We start from the raw sequence: 26,444 nt of genomic DNA on the forward strand, positions 1-26,444 counted from the left end.
CAGGGTCGCTGGCCACTTGAACGCTCACTCCTTATCAATACCCTGTATTACTACAAGTTTAGATAACTAGGCTAACTACCAATCAGGAATTGTTAGCTGACATGGCTGATTCAGTGACTCATTGAGTGACATAACGTGACAAAAATTGCTGATGCAATCACATTTCCAAATTGCACTTGATGTATTTTACTACTTACACTCACTAGTAAGGTTAAGACTCTGGATTTTCCAAAAATGTAATAACCAATGAGGGGGCGCTAGCGCCCTGGGGTTTTATTTGTCAATGCTGCAGGACGTCCCTGTTAATTAACATTGCCTTAGGCTTCTCTCATCTAGAACTTGTTCTATCGATTTGATGTGACAGGCATTTGTTACTGATCCTAAGTTCAGACGAGTGGGAGAAACAGCAACTTCCAACACTTTGGACATTTATTTTCCTTAAACTAGATCAAATGCTGTTACTCTGAATGTGAAGTATTTCATATTCATGATCTATAATGAATAGGCCACTTGCAGAATATCTAAACAGGTTTTACATTTCCTCCCATATAACCTCATTCTTGTTTTCACGTTTTTGCTTTCCTATCCCCTCGATTTTTTCTCCCTTCCTCAACAATTTCCCTGCTTCATTCAGGCGTGTTGCTTAAAACCAATTTTCCGACAGGCGTGTAAGGATTGTGGCGATAATGAAATCGAAATAGCTGAGGTGAATTTTAAAATAAGATAAGCGCAGTGTGAATGTTCCATCTCTTAGGAGGATGAGTGAAGCTTAGCCTGTGTTTTTTCCACAGATGGGAAAAGCAACCTGATAACAGACAGCAAATGTTTTTAGCATGTTCTAAGCATTCCAGGTAAGAGTTCTCTGTGTGTTAACTAGGGTATTTCGAAGGAACTGGATTTTCTTCTTTTCCTTTTCTCTTTTTGACTCAGAATATAGTTTTGTCCTAACTGTCCAGTTTGCTTCCATATGCTGTCGCTCGTCTCTCTGGAGAAAACACTGCTCAGTTCTCCACTTACAACCGCCCTTGTGTTCTGCTGCCTTCCTTTCTTCAACAGATCATTCATTCAACCTGCCTCTCAAACCAGGATTACTCAGGTGTTCAAATAGAAACTCAGGAAGAAAGCCTCAGCTCAGGGTGACACACTGTTCAATTTCCTCTGGAAGAGCTTAACTAATCTCACTGCTTCTCCCTTACCATTCAGTTAGCCCCAGGTCTCATGTAATAGCAGCTTTTGTCTGTGACAGATTTGCCAGGACATTTCAAGGACAGGCATATGAATGCACATAGGAAATCCCAGAAAGTTTGCCTTTTTCTGTCTGTGACAGGCTTTTGTACCTGTGTGATCTATCCATATTGATGGTATTTCTTGTTTATCACGGTGTGTACCACTGGTCTGTTTCTTGGATTTGTTGTGTCTGTCAGCTGGCCTATGGTGTTACGGTGCCAAGTGGCCCAGAAAGACCCCTCAGCCCTCAGTTTCAGTCAGACAGAACCGTGGTTCTCTGTGGATGGCCCTGGGGCCCTCAGTTTCAGTCAGACAGAACCGTGGTTCTCTGTGGATGGCCCTGGGGCCCTCAGTGTGGGGACCAAAGGACGACTGTCTCTTCAGCTCTGCGTCTCTCTCCTCTCCCCCTCCTCCTCGTGGCCCACTTCTCCTGTCTGGAACAGATGCTAGCGCTGATGCTCCATCACTTGCTCACCCCCTACTTAATCATTCTCTATAATTAGCTAGCAGCCACATACTGTAGTAGCCTCGCAGACACTCACATAACGCGGGACCATTTGAAGGAGGGAACGGAAAAATCCAATTAGAGGAGAGCTCTCCTTTACTCTCTCTTTTATCCCCCCCTTCCCCCACAAACACCACCCCCCTCCCCTCGTAATGCTGTTGAGATAAAACGGGAATCTCTGGAGAGTAGTGGTTCGCTGCTACACAAGATACAGAGAGCAGAAAGCTCACTGCCAACTGCATGCATCTCTTCCCACACATGCTCCACAAAGCTGTCCTTTATTTCATCAGGAAGTGTCACTTTTGCCTTTTTTCATTTTCATTTCTTGCTTTTATGTAGTGAGCTGCACACAGTTGTGATAGGGAAACATTTTCTTACCCTGGCTGAGAAGCCTAATTCATATTGTAGCAATTCCCCTTTAAGGGATTATGATGCTTTTAACATATATTAATTAAACAAACTGCTGCTGTATTGCCAGACAAATGTGTGCTGATCCAGGGATTACATAAGTGTGAGATATACAGTTTGAACTGATGCCAACCCACGTTGGATTATCCTGTAGAGTTTTCTGGAAGCATTCCATTGTCATGGGGCTTTCAGTATAATGTGATTAGGTTGTGATGCCCTTTGTTTAATGGGACTATTATCCAATGCTGGAACCAGGAGTTCATTAACATTACATTTACTAGTGCATTAGTTATATCTTTGTATTGACAACTGTAGCTATAGCAACGCTGTCCTCATAACTGCATGAACAGTATAATTATATATATTTGTTCAATTAACATACTGGGTGAGATTTACAATAATTGCAATAGTGACAAGTCTTTTTTGGGGTTGCAATACTCTGGCACTTTTGATTTGAAACTATACATGAATTAACCATTTACAAATGACAGTACTATTTGTTCAAATCACCTCGTTTTAGGGAATCAAATATACATGGACAAATTCCTAATAAATTCCGAAAGTAATATGATACATAAACATACCAGCAGCTTTCAAAACATGTCAGACAAATCACCAAAAACAAAACCTTTATCTAGGTCTATTCTCAAAACCACATCTCAGAAAGGTCACCATGTCTTAAGTGTTGTCTTTGTTCCTATGTAACATCATAATAATCATTCTTGCAAGACTCTCCGTAAACACTGTAGCATCCACATCAGCGATCTAACAATTCTCAGCCACAGAGACCTCACACCAAGTTTGGAGAATCCTAGGATACACTGTTTTCCACACCCTCCCGTTCAGCTCCTTTCTAAAAAGAATAGGAATATTCTTTACCCTGTAATTGTCGTATCAATCTACCCCAAAAGGTTCTTCAAATTGTTCTTTGAGGAACAATTTTGGAATCTTGGAAGAACCTATTGGATTACCACATAGTTTCAAGGTGAAGAACCCGTAAAGCACCATTCCAGAATAATATTTGTTAGAGTGTACCACACAAACTCCCCGCGCTTTATCATTTTGCCCCCTACTGCAGCTTGGCTCACATCAGGAGCCGCAACATGCAGACTGTGGAATACTGAATGGCCCACCACAGCAGCACAGACAATTCCCAACACAACCCCTGCCTCAGCCGACTGGAGGGAAATCAAACAAACGTTCAGTCTGCTCTGACATGTCAACTCCAGTCAACACACTCGATCACAGTAAATATTGAACACAAACAGAGATGATAATACAGCAGTCAAAACACTGATGATAATACAAGTTGACGATGATACAAGTTGATGATAATACAAACTGATGATACACAAACGGATTATAATACAAACTGTTGATAATACAAACTGTTGATAACACAAACTGATGATAATACAAATTGATGATAACACCAACTGATGATAATACCAACTAATGATAATTCAAACTGTTGATAATACAAATGGATGATAATACAAACTGGTGATAACACAAACTGATGATAGTACAAATGGATGAGAATATAAATGGATAATAATACAAACAGATGATAATACAAACTGATGATAACAAAGTTATGATAATACAAACTAATTATAATACAAACTCATTACAATACAAACAGATGATAATACAAATGGATGATAATACAAACGTATGATAATATAGTTATGATAAAACAAAATGATGGTAATACAAACTGATGAGGATATAAACTGATGATGAGACAATCTGATGATAATGTAATTATGATAATACACACAGATGATGATACAAACTGGTGATAATATATTTATGATAATACAAACTGGTGATAATATATTTATGATAATACAAACTGATGATAATACAAACAGATGATAATAAAAAAGGATGATAGTACAAACATTGATGATAATACAAAGGGATTATAATACAAACGGATGATCAAACAAACTGATGATAATGTAGTTATGATCAAACAAACTGATGATTATACAAACGGATGGTAATATAAACTGATAATAATACAAATGGATCATAATACTAAAGGATGATAATACAAAATGATGATAATGTAGTTATGATCAAACAAATTAATAATTAATAATAATAATTATACAAACGGATGATAATATAAACTGATGATAATACAAAATGATGATAATACAAACTGATGATAATATAAACTGATAATAATACAAACGGATGATATTACAAAAGGATAATAATACAAAATTATGATAATACAAACTGATGACAATACAAACTGATGATGATAATACAAACATTGATGATAATAAAAACGGATGATAACACAAATGGATGATAATACAAACGTGGTGTGTGAAGAGGACGGAGCCAGATGCAGGATTGTGTGAACCAAGGAAATGGTTTAATTGGCTGGTACAGCAACCCACATCAATTTGTAAACCAATACAGTTCCACTTTATTGCATATAGTGAAAACAAAACACACGAGAAAATATCCCAGAGATAAAAATGAAAGAAGGTTCGTAAAGGAGCTAGCAACATCTCCACATGAAAACAATAACACAAAAAGACATGGGGGAGCAGAGGGAATACATATACTGAGACTAATGAGGGGATATGAACCAGGTGTGTGTGTGAAGAAAAGACAAGACTAAAGGAATGATAAAAAGGGGAACGGTGGTGGCTATAAGGCGGGTGACGACGAACGCCAAAGCCTTTCCAAAGAGAGGATAGGAGGCAGTTTCAGAGGGAGATGTGACAACAAAATGATGATAATACAAACAGGGATGATAATACAAACAGGGATGATAATTAAAAACAGGGATGATAATACAAACCGTGATAATAATAAAAAAAACAGGGATGATAATACAAACAGGGATGATAATACAAACAGTGATAATAATAAAAAACAGGGATGATAATACAAACAGGGATGATAATACAAACAGGGATGATAATACAAACAGTGATAATAATAAAAAACAGGGATGATAATACAAACAGGGTTGATAATACAAACAGGGATAATAATAAAAAAAACTGGGATAATAATACAAACAGGGATGATAATACAAACAGGGATGATGATAAAAAACAGAACATAGTGATGTACAAATCATTTAAACTCTGGAAAATTTGCTTAATGCTAAGAAATAAACCTAGAGGAACATCTCACAAGTAATTATGTTAATTGGCCACAAATCAGTAACATTATTGGGTATAAAATAGCATCCTGGAGAGAAAAGTAAATATGGGGCTGTCATTCACTCTATGAAAGACAGCGCAGGCAAATAGTGCAATAATTTAAGAATAACGTTTCTCAACTTAAAATTGGATCATGGATGCTGTGTACTCTGGACTAAAATGAAGAGGGACCATCAGGCTTGTTATCAGCGCACAGCTTAAAAGCCAGCATCCGTGATGGTATGGGGGTGCATTAGTGCACATGGCATGGGTGAATTGCAAATCTGTGAAGGCACCATTAATGCTGAACTATATATACAGGTTTTGGAGCAACATATGCTGCCATACAGACAATGCCTTTTTTCAAGGAAGGACAATGCCAAATTGGATTCTGCATGTATGACAACAGTATGGCTCCGTAATAAAACAAGTCTGGGTACTAAACTGATCTGCCTGCAGTCCAGACCTATCACCCAATGAAAACATTTGGCACATTATGAAACGAAAACTACAACAAAGGACAACCCGAACTGTTGAGCAGCTGAAATCCTAAATCAAGCAAGAATTGGAAATCATTCACTTTCAAAACTTCAGAAATTGGTCTGCTCAGTCCCCAAACGCTTACAGAGTATTGTTTAAAGAAGAGGTGATGCAACACAGTGGTAAACATGCCCCTTTGCAAACTTTTTTGAAACCTGTAGCTTGAATCAAATTCAAAATGGCCATGTATTTTTCCAAAAACACCTTTTCAACATTTCATAAGTATAGGGATATATTATTTGCACATCATTGCATTCTGTTTTTATTAGCATTATACGCAGAGTCCCAACTTTTTTGGAATTAAAACAAACTGTTATGATAAGATAAAGAGGGATTATAATACAAACTGATAATAAAACAAACTGTTGTGATAAAGAGGGATTATAATACAAACTGGTAATAAAACAAACTGTTGTGATAAAGAGGGATTATAATACAAACTGTTGATAAAACAAGCAGTGATGATGATACAAACAGTGATGATAATACAGCACTATACAGCCGATAGATATTTCAAATACCAATATGGACACGTGTGGCTGTTAAAGCACATAGAGGCCTTGGATTATTGGATGGATCTTTGGGATGTCCGTATGCATGACGCCTGGTCAACTTGCGAGTGAGTTTGAAACACTGCCTTCTGTAGTGTTTCTTTCCCCATACTGTGGCCAGCAACGTCCCATGGAATCTACAGTAACAAAACTATGCTCACCACATCATTAAATAAAACCATTAAATGCTAACTAAACATGGTCATTTTTCACCCTTTAGCTAGATCAGGTGTACTCAACTCTTACCCTACTAGGTTCAGAACCTACTTTTGTCTGTTCTACCTCATCATTATTTTCATGCACCTGCTGTCAGTTCCATATACCTCCCAGATTAGAGGGTTGCAATGACAAAATATAGTGGAAATGGTTTCAATGTCCAGCGTAGAGTTTGAAGGATCTAGATACAGTTGATATAAAAAGTCTACACACCCCTGTAAAAAGGCCAGGTTCTTGTGATGTAAAAGAATGAGACAAAGATAAATCATGTCTCCACCTTTAATGTGATCTATAGCATGAACAATTCAATAGAAAAACAAACATAAATTTGAGTGGGATAAAAATAAAATTAAAACTTACAATAACCTGGTTGCATAAATGTAACACCCTCTTATAACTGGGGATGTGGCTGTCTTCAGAATTAACCAATCATATTCAAAATGTTAAATAGAAGTCATTACACACCTGCGATTATTTAAAGGGACTCTGATTAATCACAAATAAAGTTCAGCTGTTCTAGTAGGATTTTCCTGATATTTTTGTAGATGCTTATCTTTCAACTGTAAATCTGTAAATGTGCACGCCAACTCTAAAATAACGTATAGGACATATTCACCTATTCACCTCTCATCACATGCTCACCAACCATTGTATGTATGGAAGTCAACGTTGTGTAGATGTTGCAGAGTCTGCATATGGTCTGTCACCAGCAGCACCATAACATCATGGAAAATTACTGAAAGATTATTCTGATTCTGGTACGCTCATTGATTTTGCCACTGTGTAAAATATCTAGGTATCTGGAATGATGAAAGTCTTTCCTTCAAAAAGCATGTGGATGATTTAGTTTAGAAGGCAGGAATTTACATTGGTTTTGTTAAAAATAGCTTTAGTTAACTTTCATTGTGGTTTTTGACCATGGTGATGTCTTCTGTATGAATGCAGCTGCCACTGTATTCCAACCACAAGACGCAATGTATTGTAGAGCAACAGTTTCAGAACACATCACTGTGCTCCGTATCAGTAGGCTGGCCCTCTTTGAAGTCTTGTAGATCAATACTAATACATAAAAACAACCACCCTACCTTAGTTCTCTATTGAAATACAGAAATACAATAAGACAAGGTCCCAGACATGGAGAACTATGGAGATCCATCCAAAAGTGATTCTTTTTTTTAACCAAGCAACTTAAACATTTCATTAATTAGTGCCTCCAATGCAATTCAGAGGAATGGTCCACTTAAATAAAGGCATTTTTATTTCTTCATTATGGTTTGCTTTTTGTGACTGTTATCCACCATTTTGTGTAGTTGATCTGTGCAATAATGTATGGTGTACTGTATATAGTAACAGTTAAAATAAAATTTGTGTGATTTCAAATCCAAAGTGCTGGAGTTCAGAACCACAACAACCAAAGGAACTGTCGCTATTCAGATACTTTTTTACCTAGTTGTATGTCAGACCAGTCATCCTCATTTAGAGCTAACATACCCCCACACATCTGTTTATCTGGTACTCTTCTACTGGCCTAGTGGAGGAGAGCTTTTACATGGTCAAGGCTTTGAACCATCTGTTCTCATCACATGTTCACCAATCACATGCTGGAATAACCGTTGATGAATTCTGATACAGTACATCCATTGGAATAACTGGTATTTATTTATCAAGCCACACATCGTTGTATCTCTTTTCATCAAGACATTATCTCAGGTAAAGAATGTACGGTATTACGTTGATCCCTACCTGGGGAAGTATGTCTCGTAAGGAGTGACATGTGTCTTAAGTGTTTTATATCGGAGTAAACTCAGTGAAGTGACTCATATCTCAGAGTACTACTTGTGTTTTTTATATGACATTGAACTCTGTGAGTGTCATGGTGACTTATGTCTCAGGTGTCATGGAGACTTATGTCTCAGGTCTCATGGTGACTCATGTCTTAGGTGTCATGGAGATATGTCTCAGGTGTCATGGAGACTTATGTCTCAGGTATCATTGTGACTTATGTCTCAGGTGTCATGGTGACTTATGTCTCAGGTGTCATGGTGACTCATGTCTCAGGTGTCATGGAGACTTATGTCTCAGGTGTCATTGTGACTTATGTCTCAGGTGTCATGGTGACTTATGTTTCAGGTGTCATGGTGACTCATGTCTCAGGTGTCATGGAGACTTATGTCTCAGTTGTCATTGTGACTTATGTCTCAGGTGTCATTGTGACTTATGTCTCAGGTGTCATGGTGACTCATGTCTCAGGTGTCATGGAGACATTGAAACTGGACAAATGTCACTCTAACCTCCTTACTAGTCTATAATGATGTGTGTCCTTTACTGAACTCTGTTGGTCCCTGCAGGTGATTAATGTGAGCCTGTGGGAAGGGGAGCAGATGAGGTTTAAGGACCTGGGGGGCGGGGAGCCCTCGGTTCTCGCCAACGAGTCCATCCTGATGAAGGGGCTGGTGGTACGCAGCAGGAGCAACCAGATCGCTATCCACTTCCACAGCCAGCAACAGAGCCAGCCCGGATCCTTCCTGCTCAGATATCAAGGTCAGAGGGCAACAAAACGATCACTAACACAAACTACACAGCACAATCACAAACAATACAGTGCCATCACAAACAATACAGTGCTACAATACAGCACTATCACAAACAATCCAGTGCTGCAATACAGCGCTATCACAAACAATACAACACAATCACAAACAATACACTGCTATCACAGACAATGCAGCACTATCACAAAGAATCCAGCGCTACAATACTGCGCTATCACAAACAATACAGGGCTATTATAAACAATACTGCGCTATCACAAACAATACAGGGCTATTATAAACAATACAGGGCTATCACAAACAATACAGGGCTATTATAAACAATACAGGGCTATTATAAACAATACAGGGCTATCACAAACAATACAGTGCTATCACAAACAATACAGGGCTATCACAAACAATACAGGGCTATTATAAACAATACAATGCTATTATAAACAATACAGTGCTATCACAAACAATACAGCGCCATCACAAACAATAATGTTTGTATAAAAACATACTTTCTTATTTTCAGTGTTGAGTTATAATCTCAAGTTACATCATTGACAGAAAGGACAAGAGGTTGATGTCTCCTCTCCTCCCCTGTACCTTCCCATCCTCTCCTGTCCTCCCCTGTACCCTCCTCTCCTCCACTGTCCCCTCCTCTCCCTTCCCTCCCCTGTCCCCTCCCCTCCACTCCCATCCCTCCCCTGTCCCCTCCTCTCCCATCCCTCCCCTGTCCCCTGTCCCCTCCTCTCCCTTCCCTCCCCTGTCCCCTCCCCTCCTCTCCCATCCCTCCCCTGTCCCCTCCACTCCCATCCCTCCCCTGTCCCCTCCTCTCCCATCCCTCCAATGTCCCCTCCTCTCCCATCCCTCCCCTGTCCCCTCCCCTCCCATCCCTCCCCTGTCCCCTCCCCTCCTCTCCCATCCCTCCCCTGTCCCCTCCTCTCCCATCCCTCCCCTGTCCCCTGTCCCCTCCTCTCCCTTCCCTCCCCTGTCCCCTCCCCTCCTCTCCCATCCCTCCCCTGTGCTGTCCTCTCCCATCCCTCCCCTATCCCCTCCTCTCCCTTCCCTCCCCTGTACATACCCCCCCATCCCTCTCTTTCAGCACTCTCCTCTGGTGCACTGGGGCTTCCCATTATCACTTGTCACCTTAATATATTAGTGTTAGCCACAAAATGACAACCGCTGTCAATTGGCACAATTAGTTGAGGAAAGTGCTGTGATGATGCTCTTATAAATTGTAATTTACCAGAGATGTCAGAAGGAGACTGCATGCAGTAGTGAGCCCTGTTGCTTACACATGGCGCTACGACAGAAAAGCAACATTACCAAGTAAAATGCTACATACTGTTGTCTTTGTGAGCTAATGAACTGTGGCGTGTTTGTAATGGGGTAGAGTCATTTCCAACACTGTCTAGATTGCCAGTTGAATAACAAGTTCCAGCTTACCCCATTTCTCTCTTCAATTTGATGCACCCCATCTCTCCCGACCCTCCCTCCCACAGCCAGCGAGTTGTGTGGTTGATGTTTACCTTCCAGTGAGTGGATCAACCCACCACCATCACACCTGACCTGATTACTTGCTATATGTGGGTGGCCTATTTGTTCCCACGTTGATTACACTGTCCTCTGTCTAGGATCTACAGTATGGTGCATCCTGTAGCAGACATTATCATGGAAATAAAATAACCTAGGGGAGTAGTTTGATAGTTACTCTCGTAACTCAAGTTCTATGAGTGGAGCGTCGCCCATAGGGGCTCCTATTGGTTTACTCCTCTGCCAATAGGCAGTCACTGAAAATGTTAATATGCAAATCACACCTCTCATGGCTATAAAAGAGGTTCTCACACTCTGCTCAGTCTCCTGACATACCTTTCTTCAAAAGAAAAGCAGTCAGAGACCGGTCAGGATATGAATCCTATGGGCGACGTTCCACTCATAGAACTGAAGTTACGAATTGTTCTACTTCGTGAAGCTTTGCCAATAGGGGCTTCGCTCCCTATTGGCAAAGCGAGTGAGCCCAAGATGTACTCCCTGCCTCACCAATGTCCCTGCCTCACCAACCTCACCAAGTCACCAACCTCATTAATGAGTGTCCAACAGGATGGCTGAGGCACGGAATACAGTGGGAAGTATTTGATACACTGCCGATTTTGCAGGTTTTCCTACTTACAAAGCATGTAGAGGTCTGTGATTTTTATCCAGAAAATCACATTGTATGATTTTAAATAATTAATTTGCATTTTATTGCATGACATAAGTATTTGATCACCTACCAACCAGTAAGAATTCTTTAAGAAGCCCTCCTGTTCTCCACTCAATACCTGTATTAACTGCACTTGTTTGAACTCGTTACCTATATAAAAGACACCTGTCCACACACTCAATCAAACAGACTCCAACCTCTCCACAATGGCCAAGATCAGAGAGCTGTGTACGGACATAAATTGTAGACCTGCACAAGGCTGGGATGGGCAACAAGACAATAGGCAAGCAGCTTGGTGAGAAGGCAACAACTGTTGGTGCAATTATTAGAAAATGGAAGAAGTTCAAGATGATGGTCAATCTCCCTCGGTCTGGGGCTCCATGCAAGATCTCACCTCGTGGGGCATCAATGATGATGAGGAAGGTGAGGGATCAGCCCAGAACTACACGGCAGGACCTGATCAATGACCTGAAGAGAGCTGGGAGCACAGTCTCAAAGAAAAGCATTAATAACACACTACACCTTCATGGATTAAAATCCTGCAGCGCATGCAAGGTCCCCCTGCTCAAGCCAGCGCATGTCCAGGCCCGTCTGAAGTTTGCCAATGACCATCTGGATGATCCAGAAGAGGAATGGGAGAAGGTCATGTGGTCTGATGAGACAAAAATAGAGCTTTTTGGTCTAAACTCCACTCGCCGTGTTTGGAGGAAGAAGAAGGATGAGTACAACCCCAAGAACACCATCCCAACCGTGAAGCATGGAGGTGGAAACCTCATTCTTTGGGGATGCTTTTCTGCAAAGGGGACAGGATGACTGCACCGTATTGAGGGGAGGATGGATGGGGCCATGTATCGCGAGAAAACGCGATACATGGAAACGTAGGGTCTCTGTAATTGCAAACAAAGGTTTCTGTACCAAATATTAAGTTCTGCTTTTCTGATTTATTAAATACTTATGTCATGCAATAAAATGCAAATTAATTACTTCGAAATCATACAATGTGATTTTCTGGATTTTTGTTTTAGATTCCGTCACTCACAGTTGAAGAGTACCTATGATAAAAATTACAGACTTCTACATGCTTTCTAAGTGGGCAAACCTGCAAAATCAGCAGTGTATCAAATACTTGTTCTCCCCACAGTATCAACCACGCCATCAAGCCGCTTTCATCCCACTCAACCCTTGGCATATACGTTTGCGAACTGATAAGCAGTCCCAAACAAATGCACACATGGCACCAACCCATTTGGCACCTCCTAAATCAGTAAAAACTGAGTTGGAGTGTCCGAGGCCAGCCCAAATCACACGCTGAGACCCGGACGCGGCGCACAAGCAGACACTCAAGCACACACAATGCGAGTGTCCGACCAAAAAGCCGCACAGGCAAACTGGAGCACTGGACGGAACCCTGTCAAATGTACCGCCCAAGTCGTTCAACTGACATAATTCACACTCCAGCCTCAGCCACACTGAGCACACCTTGGGGCCACCGTGACACACAAAGAGCTGGGGCGCGGTCTTTACCACGGCCATGTGCTGCACATACTGTGCCAAAGCGCGCACCGGGCACAGACGATGCAACCTCTACTCCCTCGCTCCCGCATGGGGAAGGGAAGAAAATGCCCACAATACCATCTTCATTGAACGGAACAACGACTTGATCACCTTAGGCAGAAAGGAGCAACACAGCCCTGCTGCCATCGCCGTTGATGGAGAGACAGCCAGGCTGTGTCGACAGCGCACAAAGGTCACTGAACCTCTTAGCAGAGGCCAGAGCCAACAAGAGTGCCGTCTTAAGGGACAGCATTCTCAACGGTAACTGATCAATAGGTTTGAATGGCGCGTCGCACAGTGCCTCCAAAACCAAGGCCAAATCCAACTGTGACAACGTCCGACGAGCCACCGGCCGGAGACGGCGGGACCCTGGCAGAAACAGTTTCACCAAGGGATGACTAAACACAGACACTCCAGTGAAACCTTCATGACACGCCGAGATCGCACACCCATACCCCTTGAGCGTGCCAGGGGATCTTTGCTGATCAAACAGACCCTGCTAGAATGACAGGACACTGCCCATGTCCCCACATAGCATAGCTAACCAACGTGGAGGCCGCCGTCGCACCCTGAATGGTCACAACTACCTCCTCGGTCAGTCCTCGCCACAGAAGCCTGGCCCTCTCAGGAGACAGGCCAGTAACGGCTGGCCCAGCACAGGGAACGATTGGTTTACTCCTCTGCCGATTGAGACGTTCGCCTGTGTCAATGCCCCGTGGCGGTAAGGGATCCGCCATGACGTTCCCACCACCATCTGAGTTATCTCCGCAAACCACAGGGCCCCCGGGCGTAAAGGGGCGATCAGGATGAGCGACAGCCCCTCCGTCCGCACCCGAGACATGACAGGGAGAATACACTGGAGAGGGGGAAACGGATACAGCAGTACTCTCGGCCACGGCCGGTGAGCCAACGCGTCCACGTCCAACGGGGGCCTGTCCTGCGCACGAAGAGAAAACCACAGGGGGCAGTGCACGTCCTCCTGTGACGCGAAACAGATCCACCTGCGCCTTCCCAAAATTTCTCCAGACCTCGACTACAATGTCGGGATGAAGACGCCAATCGTTGTCCCGGGGACCTCCCGGATACAGCAAGTTCGCACCCACATTGAGCTCTCCGGGAATGTGAGGTGCATCTGTGCCCATTCCCAACAGGTGGAGGGGCAGAGACCTGACCCCGCCCTGCCTGTTTACGTATGCAAACGCTGTGCGATTGTTTTGGCCACACCAACACGTCTTGACCCAGTATAGTTGTTGCGAAGTGCAGCAGCATGCGCCTGATTGTGTCCAATTTTAGCCAGTTCATGTGACTACACCCCTCTGACTGAGTACGACTGGCAAGTCCCGCTCCAGCCCGTCAGGGACGCCTTCGTAGAAACCGGGACCTGAACTGACACTCTGCCCATGGGAACCCCACGTAGCAGACTGCGTGGGTCTCTCCAATACACAAGGTCCGACTCCAGAGAGCTCGAGTGGGCTGATGACACCGCCATAACTCTGACCCCTTGACACCTCAACGGTCCCAACGCCGCCTCCAAGCACTTGGTGAAAGTGCGGGGGGCCAACACATATCAGAACGTATCAGAACTTACATGCCTGGCCCTGAAAGGCAAACCGCAGGAACTTACTGTGGCGAGATAGTACTGGGACATGGAAGTAAGCGTCCTACAAGTCGATGCTAACACAAAAATCCCTGGGGTGCAGGCACTCCAAGAGGGCCTCTTCAACCTGTGCCGATCGAGCCGCGTGAGGTGAAACTTAACTGTCATGAAGGGGGCCCCCCCACGCTTCCTCTGTGTACTTGCGCAGAGAAGGGACCTCCAGTCTCAAATGGATCATCCCACTCCTCCAGCGAGAGGGATCTCCTCATTGAAGTACGCCAGCCTGTCCATCCTCACCTGTAAAGGGAAGGCGGTGCACACAGGCTCCACTTTGGCGCTGTCGCAAGCATGTAGCGGTCCCAAACACGACCACCGCGTTGAGCTCACTACACCAGCATGCCGACAGTGTGAGAACTTCTTTTATAGCCATGGGCAGATGGCCATGAGAGGTGTACATATTTAAATTTTCTGTGCCTGTCCTATTGGCAGAGCGGTAAACCAATAGGAGCGAAGCCCCTATGGGCAAAGCTTTACGAAATAGAACCAAGAGATCTGGCCTATTCGTAATGGGATTGTCTCTCTCTCTTGATTTTTCTGTTGCTGTCTCTCCCTCTTTCATTCTCCAACTCTCCCCCTTCCTGTCTTCCTTTCTCTCTTCATGTTAATAACTGTTACTACGTTAAAATCGTTTCTAGGGGCATACTGAATAATTTGCATATAATGGGGTCACCTTAATCACAAGTGCATTAAATCTCAATGAAATACTGCCTGGAAACAAATTGACTTCCCATTAAGGAAACATCAAATGGAAGTTAAGGATCCATCCATCAACCAGTCAGCTGTGGATGTGGCAGGACAAGAGTTATCCTATACTGCAGACAGTGGTGGGTTAGTGGAAATGACTTAATCAAAAAACATTCAGTATAACGTACTTGGAAGGTAAAACAATACTCTCGTGTTGATTTTGAGGGATTGTGAGGACATTTGCTTTTAACAGCATGGAATGTATACCTTCTCAATGCATTTCTGCTCCAAGGTGGCAAATATCAGATGATCAGGCTCAAGCTGTTGGCTGAATGGTAGAAGGTAAAGTCACAACGTACTCAGGGTAGTTATTGCTCAAAGCTAACCCAGGTTGTATATTTAAGCCCATCATATCTATTTAGGAGTTAAAAACATACCGTGGTCTACTTGGTAAAGATTCAGTTTCTCAGATCTGTGTTCATGAGGTAGCTATGGCAACACGCAAATGTCCAGCCCAATAACACCTCAAAATGTATCCCGATTCTTTGCAGAAACATAGCTGACAGCATGACAACACTGAAACAGGGAAGTAGTGAGGAAAATGCCCAAACTGATTTGTTTCATGGTAGTTGGAGGGACAAAAAGTATGTTTATCTGACAACTAAAAAAGACATACTTTGCCTTGATGATTTTGATGGATGCATGTGTTATAGACAAGTGTGCCCATATCATCTACTGGCCGATTTGATGATCTGGAGGACAGGTAATTGTTTTAAAAGTGTTAAATATGGTAGTGTGTAATCCTCCATGATAAGTCACAAGAATTTATAACTACGATGTGTTACTACACAATTTTCACATAAACAAATTTCTGACGGACCATTCACAAGTTGAATCATGGTTGGGAATTTATTCGACCCAATTATAGAACATAAGCCTTAACCAAATTGATAGGAGCTTCATGATTTGTGTTTCTGAGGGTGGATGATCCCTTTATTAAACACCAACATCTATTTTTATTTCAGTTTTATTGTAATGTATAAGATAACAGTCTGATTGTCTCTCATGGGACAAAAGCTTGAAAAAGACAGCGGTATCATTTTTAATTATACACCATGACATTTTTACATGCACTAAGATGATTGCTCTGATACTACAATCTCTTAGCTCTGTAAAATGACCTTGTCCAATAATGAGGTATGAAGAATGTGATCTGACAAGCAGTGGGGAAGAGACTAACCGACTTTAAAGATAGTAGACTCCAGCATATTCATCAAGCCTAGCCAAAAATTCAGGTGATGAATTTCACCCTTATCATGCTAGTTAATTCCTTCTGGCAGATCAAATCTTTAGATGACTACAGGAGACAGTTTAAACATATAACGGAGTAAAATTTCTTATCTTTAGGCTGTCCAACATATTATGTCGCCGAAATACTGTGCTGCTCCTCTTCTCTTCTAGGTGTATATTACCAGGTGTCTGGGTACCAGTCAGGTATATATTAAGAGGTGTCTGGGTATCAGTCAGGTGTATATTATCAGTAGCCTGGGTATCAGTTAGGTGTATATTTTCAGTAGCCTGGGTACCAGTCAAGTGTATATTATCAGTAGCCTGGGTACTAGTCAGGTGTATATTATCAGTAGCCTGGGTATCAGTCAGGTGTGTATTATCAGTAGCCTGGAATCCAGGCAGGCGTATATTATCAGTAGCCTGGGTACCAGTCAGGTGTATATTATCAGTAGCCTGGTTACCAGTCAGATGTATATTATCAGTAGCTCTGTGTTAGTCATCCATTACTGGCAGAGTGTACAGCTTCTCTATTGGCACTGAAACACATAGATGATTATGAAAGCTTCATCCACCATCTCCCATTTGGCCAGCAGTCACAAGAGCAATAAATGCATTTGGATAGCTTTTAAACAGCAGGTAATGAAATTTTAATATCATCATCTATCATGGCAGAGTCTTTATTTACCAGCTGGTCTGAAACCAAGATCAAGGAAACAAGAGAAAAACAAGAATCAAGAGGAGGAAAACAGATTTGGGGTAAAGTTGATCAGTTGATCAGTGATCAACACCTTACTCTAACACCTTCCCTTGGCAGCTGGTTGGTAACATCTTTTCAAAGACTTGAGACAATGAGAAACCCAGCACCTAAATAACCTCATACATTATGAAATGTTTCTTTTCCTTGTCTACATTCCTAAAATAAATATAAGTTACTGGGACATAATGTTAACTACTCTTCCTGACAGTTATGCAAATACCCAGCCTAAATCCCAAAAGAGCAAGTATTAAGATGTTTAAGTATAGTGGTTAGGAAAATCCTAAAAAAAAGAAACTGGTGGAAATTTTCCCAGTACATCTCTATTCCCACTCACCCAAATGTTCAAATGTTTAAATAACCATCACATCCAAAATACAAAGTCCTCAGCAGTCAATGTAAATGTCAGTTGTCTTTTTATAGTGATAAGAAGTTGAGGCCAAAAGAGCAACGTCACCTGATGGACTGTGGCCAGCGACAGCAGGAGTCATCAGCAGAATCTAGATCAGCAACTTTGGACAAAGACAACTAGGTGTCGTTGGGCCAGGTAGTCCTAAGGCATGGTCCAAGGGCATAGGTCCTCCTGGAATAAGGGAGTGAGTGAGAGAATGGGCAAGAGACAATGGGAGGAGAGAGAGAGGCAGAGAGATGAAGAGAGGTAGAGAGAGAGAATGACAGAGGGAGAGAGAGAGAGAGGCAGAGAGAGAGGAGGCAAATGTTAAATTTTACAGGACATCAAATCATCAAATATGCTAATGTCATCCCACCTGTTAGGCCAAGCATAGCCCCAGACCACCAAAGGGACATCAACAGACCAACAACCAAAGTGAGACCAGGCTGAGTATAGCCTACAGAGGAATCTCCCACTGCAGAAATCTGAGGGGGTGTGAAAACCCGCAGAAAGACCTCATCAGTGAATCAACCCACTCATGCACACTATGACCAACAGCCTGGCATGATGTGATGCGCCCTCTCTAGGACACCGAGGGAGCCCTGGAGGAAGCCAGTGACTCACCCCCATAATAGAGTCAGAGCGTCCTGGTGGAGAGAGAAGAGACAGCATGGATGTTTTGTCAAACATGAGGGTGGGTGCATGTATGTACTGTAGAGTACTGAGTACATGGATGTACTGTAGAACCCTGAGTACATGGATGTACTGTAGAGCCCTGAGTACATGGATGTACTGTAGAGTCCTGAGTACATGGATGTACTGTAGAGTCCTGAGTACATGGATGTACTGTAGAACCCTGAGTACATGGATGTACTGTTGAGCCCTGAGTACATGGATGTACTGTAGAGTCCTGAGTACATGGATGTACTGTAGAGTCCTGAGTACATGGATGTACTGTAGAGCCCTGAGTACATGGATGTACTGTAGAGCCCTGAGTACATGGATGTACTGTTGAGCCCTGAGTACATGGATGTACTGTAGAGCCCTGAGTACATGGATGTACTGTAGAGTCCTGAGTACAAGGGTACACTAAAGAGCCCTGAGTACATGGGTTCACTAAAGAGCCCTGAGTACATGGTTGTATTGTAGAGCCCTGAGTACATGGATGTACTGTAGAGTCCTGAGTACATGGATGTACTGTAGAGCCCTGAGTACATGGATGTACTGTAGAGCCCTGAGTACATGGATGTACTGTAGAGCCCTGAGTACATGGTTGTATTGCAGAGCCCTGAGTACATGGATGTACTGTAGAGTCCTGAGTACATGGATGTACTGTAGAGCCCTGAGTACATGGATGTACTGTAGAGCCCTGAATACATGGATGTACTGTAGAGCCCTGAGTACATGGATGTACTGTAGAGCCCTGAGTACATGGATGTACTGTAGAGCCCTGAGTACATGGATGTACTGTAGAGTCCTGAGTACAAGGGTACACTAAAGAGCCCTGAGTACATGGTTGTATTGTAGAGCCCTGAGTATATGGGTGATCTGTACAGCACAGGGGTTTACTGTCAATGATTTCCCTGCATATGAAAATCAAAAGCATCTGTCTTCTCAAAATCCTGCTCCGCTCTTGTGTGTCGGCATGGTAAAACATTATTTTGCTCTCATACGCTCAAAAAGCCTACCAGCAAAATACTACAGTGAATGTGACTGTAGGAGGAAACTTTTTCATATTAGCAGTGTTGCCAGATGGTTTCCTCCAGAATTGGGCTATTTTTAATGGGCTTGGGTGGGTCGATTTACAGAGTGGGTTGTATTGAAATAAATTGTCTTAGAGAAACCTTGTGAAGTAGGGGGATTTTACAGGTTTACTGTCAATGATCTGACAACCTTGCATACGGGACTTGACCGGTCCAGACATTGCAAAGATGAGTAACGTTGGAAAAACATGTGGATCCTAGTTTTCTTTTACACCCAAGCATGTCAAAATATTTCAATAAAATTACATTTGCCCTAAACTATGTCTTATCCGCATGACATTATTTTGCATTTCAGATGACGTCTAGGTGAATCACAGATTTTTTTAGGGTGAGTTTGCGAGACAGTTAAAGATGACTAGTGAAAAGACAATTAGATTGGGGTGTGTAGGGTAATGTCCCCAATGACATTATATATGCATTATACAGTGTAAAAATATACAATTAACATATTTAAGTCAGTAACAATATAAATAGCCTATATGAACTTGAAGACCATCGCAAGCAGCACAGCCAAGTACAGCTGAAGGAAGTCGAGAAAGGGGGATAAATGATGTGGCGTCAAGGCAAGGATGGAGGAAAAACAAAGCAACAAGGCGGTAATAAATACAGATCTGATGCGTTTTTAATGCAAGTCAAATTAACAAGAACATAATATAACAACGAAAATAGACAACAATAATATTGACTGTGATTCATTCTTTTTATGTTATTCCTAGATCTAATAAACATAGTTTTAATGCTCAATGGCAAAAGAAAATTCAGGTGGCCCAGATATAATGAAGAGGGAATGATATGCTCTGTATGCTAGAAGCATTGTTAGGGAGGATATTGTAGTGTGCATTAGCTGCTCAAGTGTACATGGACAACAGGGCAGATTTAACACTATAATCGTTTTTTCAAGCATGTAGCCAGATATTATATCAAGTATATCAGAGGGGTGTCTGGTGGAACACGGGGGAGCGGGGGTTGGGGTACCACCTTTGCCTAATTTTTGAGCCAGGAAAAACTCTGACTGTAGAAGCCTGAATACATTGGTTTACTGTAGACCCCTGAGTAAATGGATGTACTGTAAAGTCCTGAGTACATGTGTATACTGTAGAACTCAAAATATACTCTCTATCAAACTATCATAGGTATAAGACAATTATTCATTATAAATGACTGTATTGAACTTCTACTAATCTTCTCTCCCCCTGACACAGCTCTGATAACAAATCTTGAACATTCTTTGTAATTTAGACCATTAAGCTTTTAACAACTGTCAAGAGGGTGACATCAAACTTTTATAGCAAATAGGGGTCCCAAGACCCAAACCAGCTGATAATGTCTGCCCTAAATGATAATTAGAGGTCTTAATTACATCCATTTTGATAGGTGTGCATTGTTTATTATTACTTGTGGCAGTATGGATGTGGTGGGTGATTATGTACCATATACCATAGGACATTTACCATTTACCCATTACTTTACTGCAATCATGCACACACATGCGCGTACACATAAATACATAACTGCTTTCTGACAGCGGCTAGGCTCGGCCGATTCCATTCTGCCTCTGAGTTAACAAAGAATGCCAGAAGCTTAATAAATAACTGCTATCTCCACCACCACATGCTGCAATTCAAAGATCATTCTGGCCTTTCCTTAATTGTATTCCAAACTGTCCTGCAAACATGTTTGATTTGTAAAACTGGCATTTACAAAACCAGGTAATCAGGACTGGAAAGTGTTTTTTCAGAAGCAGAATTAAAGAATTTTGCCGGTGTCCGCCTTGAAAAGCCAATGGGCTGTCATTCAGCATCGCACAATTTCCACACACTGAGTCCTTGGGCGTACAATAACAGGCCATTTTAGATTGATATGAACCGGTAGCTGCCTGTATGTACGTGTGTGTTGGTAGAGGGAGCGTTGTTGGTAGAGGGAGTGGGGGGTGTCTCTGTCATACTCAAACATGGCCTCGGTCCCTTGTGGCTGTCTTCAGACACAGTTCAGCAACATGTTAGACAAGCGGCCAAACATCCTGTCAGACAGGCATGTCTGTTAGGACTACTGACCCTCGACACTTCTCGTCATTCTCCACCTCTTTATTCTCTCATATAGTCCCCTCATCCTCGCTTTTTACTTTCGCTCTCTTTCCTCTCTCTCTGCTCCTTCACTCTCTCTACGCTTATCGTTCCCCTGTAGTACCTAGTCTCACTTAATCCTTTTTTAATGAAAACTATTAAAGTGGTGGCAAATTGATTTCGAACTCATACTTATATAATGATCTTTTTAAAATGCACATTGTTCTCGTCCAGTTATCTATCTTGTTATTATTAAACTATTATTGAAAAGTAATTACAGCCAGAGCATTTCCCTTTAACTCAATTACATAATGACAGAATAGATTCCTACTAAATTCAATTACCACCATATTAGTATTTAATAAGAAGGAAAAGCATGAAAGCATGAAATGTAACGGCAGCATCCAGGCTAACATATTAAAAAGAGTTGGTCAAGCATACACAATCCACGGACTGATAAGACCCAAGCCCGGCTCAACAGCAATAAACTGGGCATATTTGTGAATAGGCAGCATTGTCATTTTAAGCCTACTACAGTTTACAGCATTAGAGTTATTTGGTTTTATAAGATAAAGGTCATAGAGTACATCCACCATTTCCAAAATACTATCACACTTCTGACTATGGTTTTAATAATGTGCAAACTGCCAGCTGAGAGTTGAGGAGAATGTTTGTCTTTGGAGTTCCATGGCAGGCTTGATTAAAAGGCCATCTGTGCATCCTTGTATTTGTCTATATAGATTGACTTCCTCAGCACAGCGGCAGTGGAGACATTAACATTTCAGACACATTATTATGTCTAGCCATCACCATCACAGTGTCACAGGCTAACGTCATGTAGCGATGGTCGTCTGCTCGGTTCCTGGGGACACATCCACACTCACTATGGCAGCGTTTTGACATGAGACAATGACTCAGAAGTAGAGTGACTGATCCTCCTGTAGTGCCTCTCCTGTTTGCGCAGTGATTCCGTCCTCACAGATTAGTCAGTGATAATGGGATGTTTGTGTGAATTAGTGATGGCAAATCATCTAGGCCAACTCAAAATGACTCAAAAGAAATCAAAGTACGCTATGATTTGTCAAACTTTGCGGTGGAATATTTGTAAGGTACTGCAAGGCATCCAGTGAGCGTGAATGAAACCTTGATAAAACCTTGAAATTTGACAGAAATAGTCACCTCCAAAATGACTGGCACTGAAGGAGCAGTGGAGTAAAAATAAATTTTGTGAAAGACAGGCATATTGTAAGCTACAGTATATTGTAATTTTCCAACATATTATAAAGTGCTTGTTTTCAGTACTTTGCTCATTGTCCTTGCATTGATAATGACACTAAACATTTTCCTTTTTTTTTTTATCTGAGAAAAACACTGGAAAGGATCTTTCCTGCATAAACAATCTTTACATATTAATGACACAACCTTGAGTTCCTTTGGTCAGCCTTAAGGGACTGCTCTTCAAATCAAACCATAGTATTTCAACGGTATTCCAGTCCGGTCTCGTATCCAATCTCATAAATGTTTTGGGAATATGTACGGCACTGTTGTCCTTGCAAGAGGAGGATACGCAGATTCCTGAAAACAATACAATAACAAGCCAATGCTAGGAAGGAAATGAATGTATACTTTTAGAAATGTGTAATTCTGATTGATCCCTTCAATCATTAATGCAGTAAAATATGTTGGAAAATTACAGTGTAGCTGTAATGTTTATTTCATACAGCCTGTTTTCCTCTTTAAGTAGTGTGCTAATCCTTCTGGAGGTGATTTGTAGGTCTCCATGTTTCCAAATCACTTTGCATTTCAGTTGTATGTCAATGTGAACCACTACATATCTTCTTTACTTAAGCCTCTCCCTATTTTTCTTTATTGACTTCACATTACGATCTCATTAGCACAACCATATAAAAACTGAAGACCATGATTTTTCTTTTAACCATAATGACAACCGGCAGTGTATTCACTTTGAATGAAATTTTTATATTTGCAGGCGAAGTGCTCTTATAGGAACTTCGTGGTGCTGCTGTAATGCGTTTCATGGATTAATATTATTACACGATATGCCCATTACAAAGCGACCATGACAGACAGTTTTACATTTAATGAAGCAAGACCTCTTTATTGCCTTTGTGCTTCGGCAGCTCAGGTGTGAGGGTGAATGAAAGGTACAGTATGTGGGTGGCCGCAGTATCACCATGGGAACGAGGTAGACATTCTTTATTCCTTCTAGCTCGTTTGATGTTTACATGGCACACCACAGTAAAATGAAAGAGAATTAAGCTATGAAAGCATAATAATTGATTTCTGTTGGTGCCTGGAGGATTTTTTTGTCAGTTTTTTAACAACATTTTAAATAGACAGCAGACGTGCTTAAATGGGGAAAACACAGGTTCGGTTGAATGTGATTATTGCAGGTGCCTTATGGTTTCCTGTCATGGGTAGAAGGCCCCTTCCACATGACCACACCACGTCCCGGATGGGCCTTCTGACACCTAGTCACAGCCACCAGCCTGGGAGTTCCTTCGCTCCTGCCCTGGCTCTAGCTGCTCCGTGGAGGTTAATGTGAGGCGGCGTGAAATCCAATCTTAACACTGAAACACATTTCCCATATGCCCCTGTCCTCTCCCCTCAGTGAGCCTGTCACCCCTGGTTATTGTCAATGAGGCCTGATGAGCCTAGCTGCGAATGAATCCCCTCTGTGTTTCATAATTAAAGCCTGTGGATGGCGTGGGGGAGAGGAGGATGTCTGTTTCATCAGGTCATGTAAAATACAGGAGTCGTAATAGACCATTCGTCTCTGTTAGCAAGCTAGCGCTGCGGCTTGATAAGGCCAAGCCTCTCTTGATTGCCAAATGGCTGAGGTGACTGTGGTGACCCCGGTGATGGCAAACTGCCACCTGTCCTTCGCCGGGGCTACAGTAATGACAATGGATTCCTAGCCGCCTTCTCAGTGTTTGGTTTAGAAGGTGAACATGTGGGCCGTAAATATGTTTAAGAGCTGGCAGAGCAAGCACTTAGAAGGAAAGACTGAAAATCCTGCTAATGACATCGCAAATACGTTGTGACAAGGTCGGAAACGGCTTTACCAAGTGACAACACTGTAAAGCTTTGGTTAGAGGATGTATTTGTTTCCCGCGTGTCGTGTCCTGAATTTAGCCCACTGTACACCCGATCCCACCCAAAGGGCTCTCTGGGGAGTTGAGGGCCACACACAATATAAAGACAGCAATTGAGTCTGCTAAGGCTACTGAGCCGCTGGCTAATCTCCCAAGCCAGTTGTTCCAACAGCATCGTTATCAGCCTTCGTGAAGCCATCTTGTTTTATAGGCTCTATAAGCCAGTGGAAGGAGGGCGCTGTGGGGACAGTGTAGTGTCTGATTTAGTACCTGGAGGGAGCGACTCCACATAAAGCTAGCCTCCAGTGCATCCTCTGTATTAGTCTAATTGAAACAGAAACGGCGGGGTGATAATACTATAACAACAGTCCCACGTCTTCGCCCCTGAGTCGGGCCCTGCCGCGCTGATAGGCCGCTCACAGCAATACACCATAAATAAAAGGGATTGTCGGGGGGAGTGTCTGGACCCTGCCCATTGGCTCATTGACTCTGAGAGAGCACTCCGAGGAGAGCTTTTAGCTTTCATATTGCACTAAAGGATTCCACAGCAGCCTGCAGCTAGCCTCTCTGTTTCTGCACCACCGTCTCCTTGCCTTTCATCATTGTTCCTTTTTAAATGTGGGAGGATGGAGGGTTTGCCTGACGACGAACTAAACTCTTCCACTGCGTTATCGTTTGCTACTATTTTCAGTCTGAGATGATTTACATTGCAGCTGTTGAGGGTTGTTGTGCAGAATGATGTAATCAGTGAATGGATCCTCTTTAAACAATCAAAAATCAAAGCCAATGACAATATAATTTAAAATATCAATTTACCCCCGTTCTTGCTCCAACACAACCCACTGTCTTCCTCGAGGAGGTGTACTTCTTACAGAGAACACATTTACGTCTGTGGGTGTGTCGTAGCGTTTCGGAAGCAATTATCTCTAACAGGCTTTCTTCAGAACAGACCCAGCAAAAAGCAGGCTCCAGCAGAACACTCCAGTGCAGGATAGTAAATCTTGTCCCAAATTTTTACATCTCTGCCTAAATTCTTGGTTCCATGTTGAACCATTTTTGGTGCCTGGACATATCTACCTCTTACCACAAAGTTTTCTTTTTCCTGCTAGAACAACAAAAAAAGGATTGTCTCACGGGGACAGCTGAAGAACCCTTATCACTTTTATTTGGCCTTTACATTTTAGTGTACATGGGACTTAATGCTCTGAACTGTACAGTAGGTTTATGTGTCATGCTTGGGTATGAACTCCCGCAGTAGACCCAGTTACTGATTTATTTACTCCTCACTCGGTCAACTGCTCAAACCAACATATTTACAATCTCAGAAGAACGTTGATGTCTAGAACAGACTATTGGTTTTAGGCTGTCCACCGTAGTAAAATGCTTTGAATTGTTATTAGTTGCTGGTAGAACACGACTTGGTTCCAGGTACAACCCTTCCACTGAGATATCTACCAGAAACCCTAAGGGGTTCTACAAAAAAAGAAGATCCTATAGGGATGACCAAAGAAGTCTTTTTGAACCATTTTATCTTAAAATCTATCAACACCATCTTATTAGCCTAATTATTTCCGCCTAGTGAAAACAGTTGCTCCCAGTTATTGTGTAACGCAGTCCCCCTTGGACATAAACACTTCAAATCCTAACCAGCTCACCACAACATTATAGAGTGACATTTTATGGGAAGGAGAATTGTGAAGGGGACAAACTGTGATTGAAACAATATAATAATTGGGTAAACAATATGAGAGATCAGGATAAAAGCTATCCTGTTTGGTTTAAACAATAAAACAGGATACA

General features: G+C 42.2%; 1 protein-coding gene across 2 annotated transcripts in view; it reads left to right on the forward strand.

Annotated features, from left to right (window-relative positions):
- Window positions 1-26,444, forward strand: part of sez6b (seizure related 6 homolog b) — a 121,844-nt gene that overhangs the window by 74,310 nt on the left and 21,090 nt on the right. For both annotated transcript variants that reach the window (XM_020048098.3, XM_010870691.5), the window contains one exon: window positions 8,975-9,167. In XM_020048098.3, coding sequence (XP_019903657.3) covers window positions 8,975-9,167 — 193 coding nt within the window. The remainder of the gene's footprint in view (window positions 1-8,974; window positions 9,168-26,444) is intronic.

The sequence above is a fragment of the Esox lucius genome, chromosome 1, assembly GCF_011004845.1.
Source record: "Esox lucius isolate fEsoLuc1 chromosome 1, fEsoLuc1.pri, whole genome shotgun sequence".
Classification (NCBI taxonomy): domain Eukaryota; kingdom Metazoa; phylum Chordata; class Actinopteri; order Esociformes; family Esocidae; genus Esox; species Esox lucius.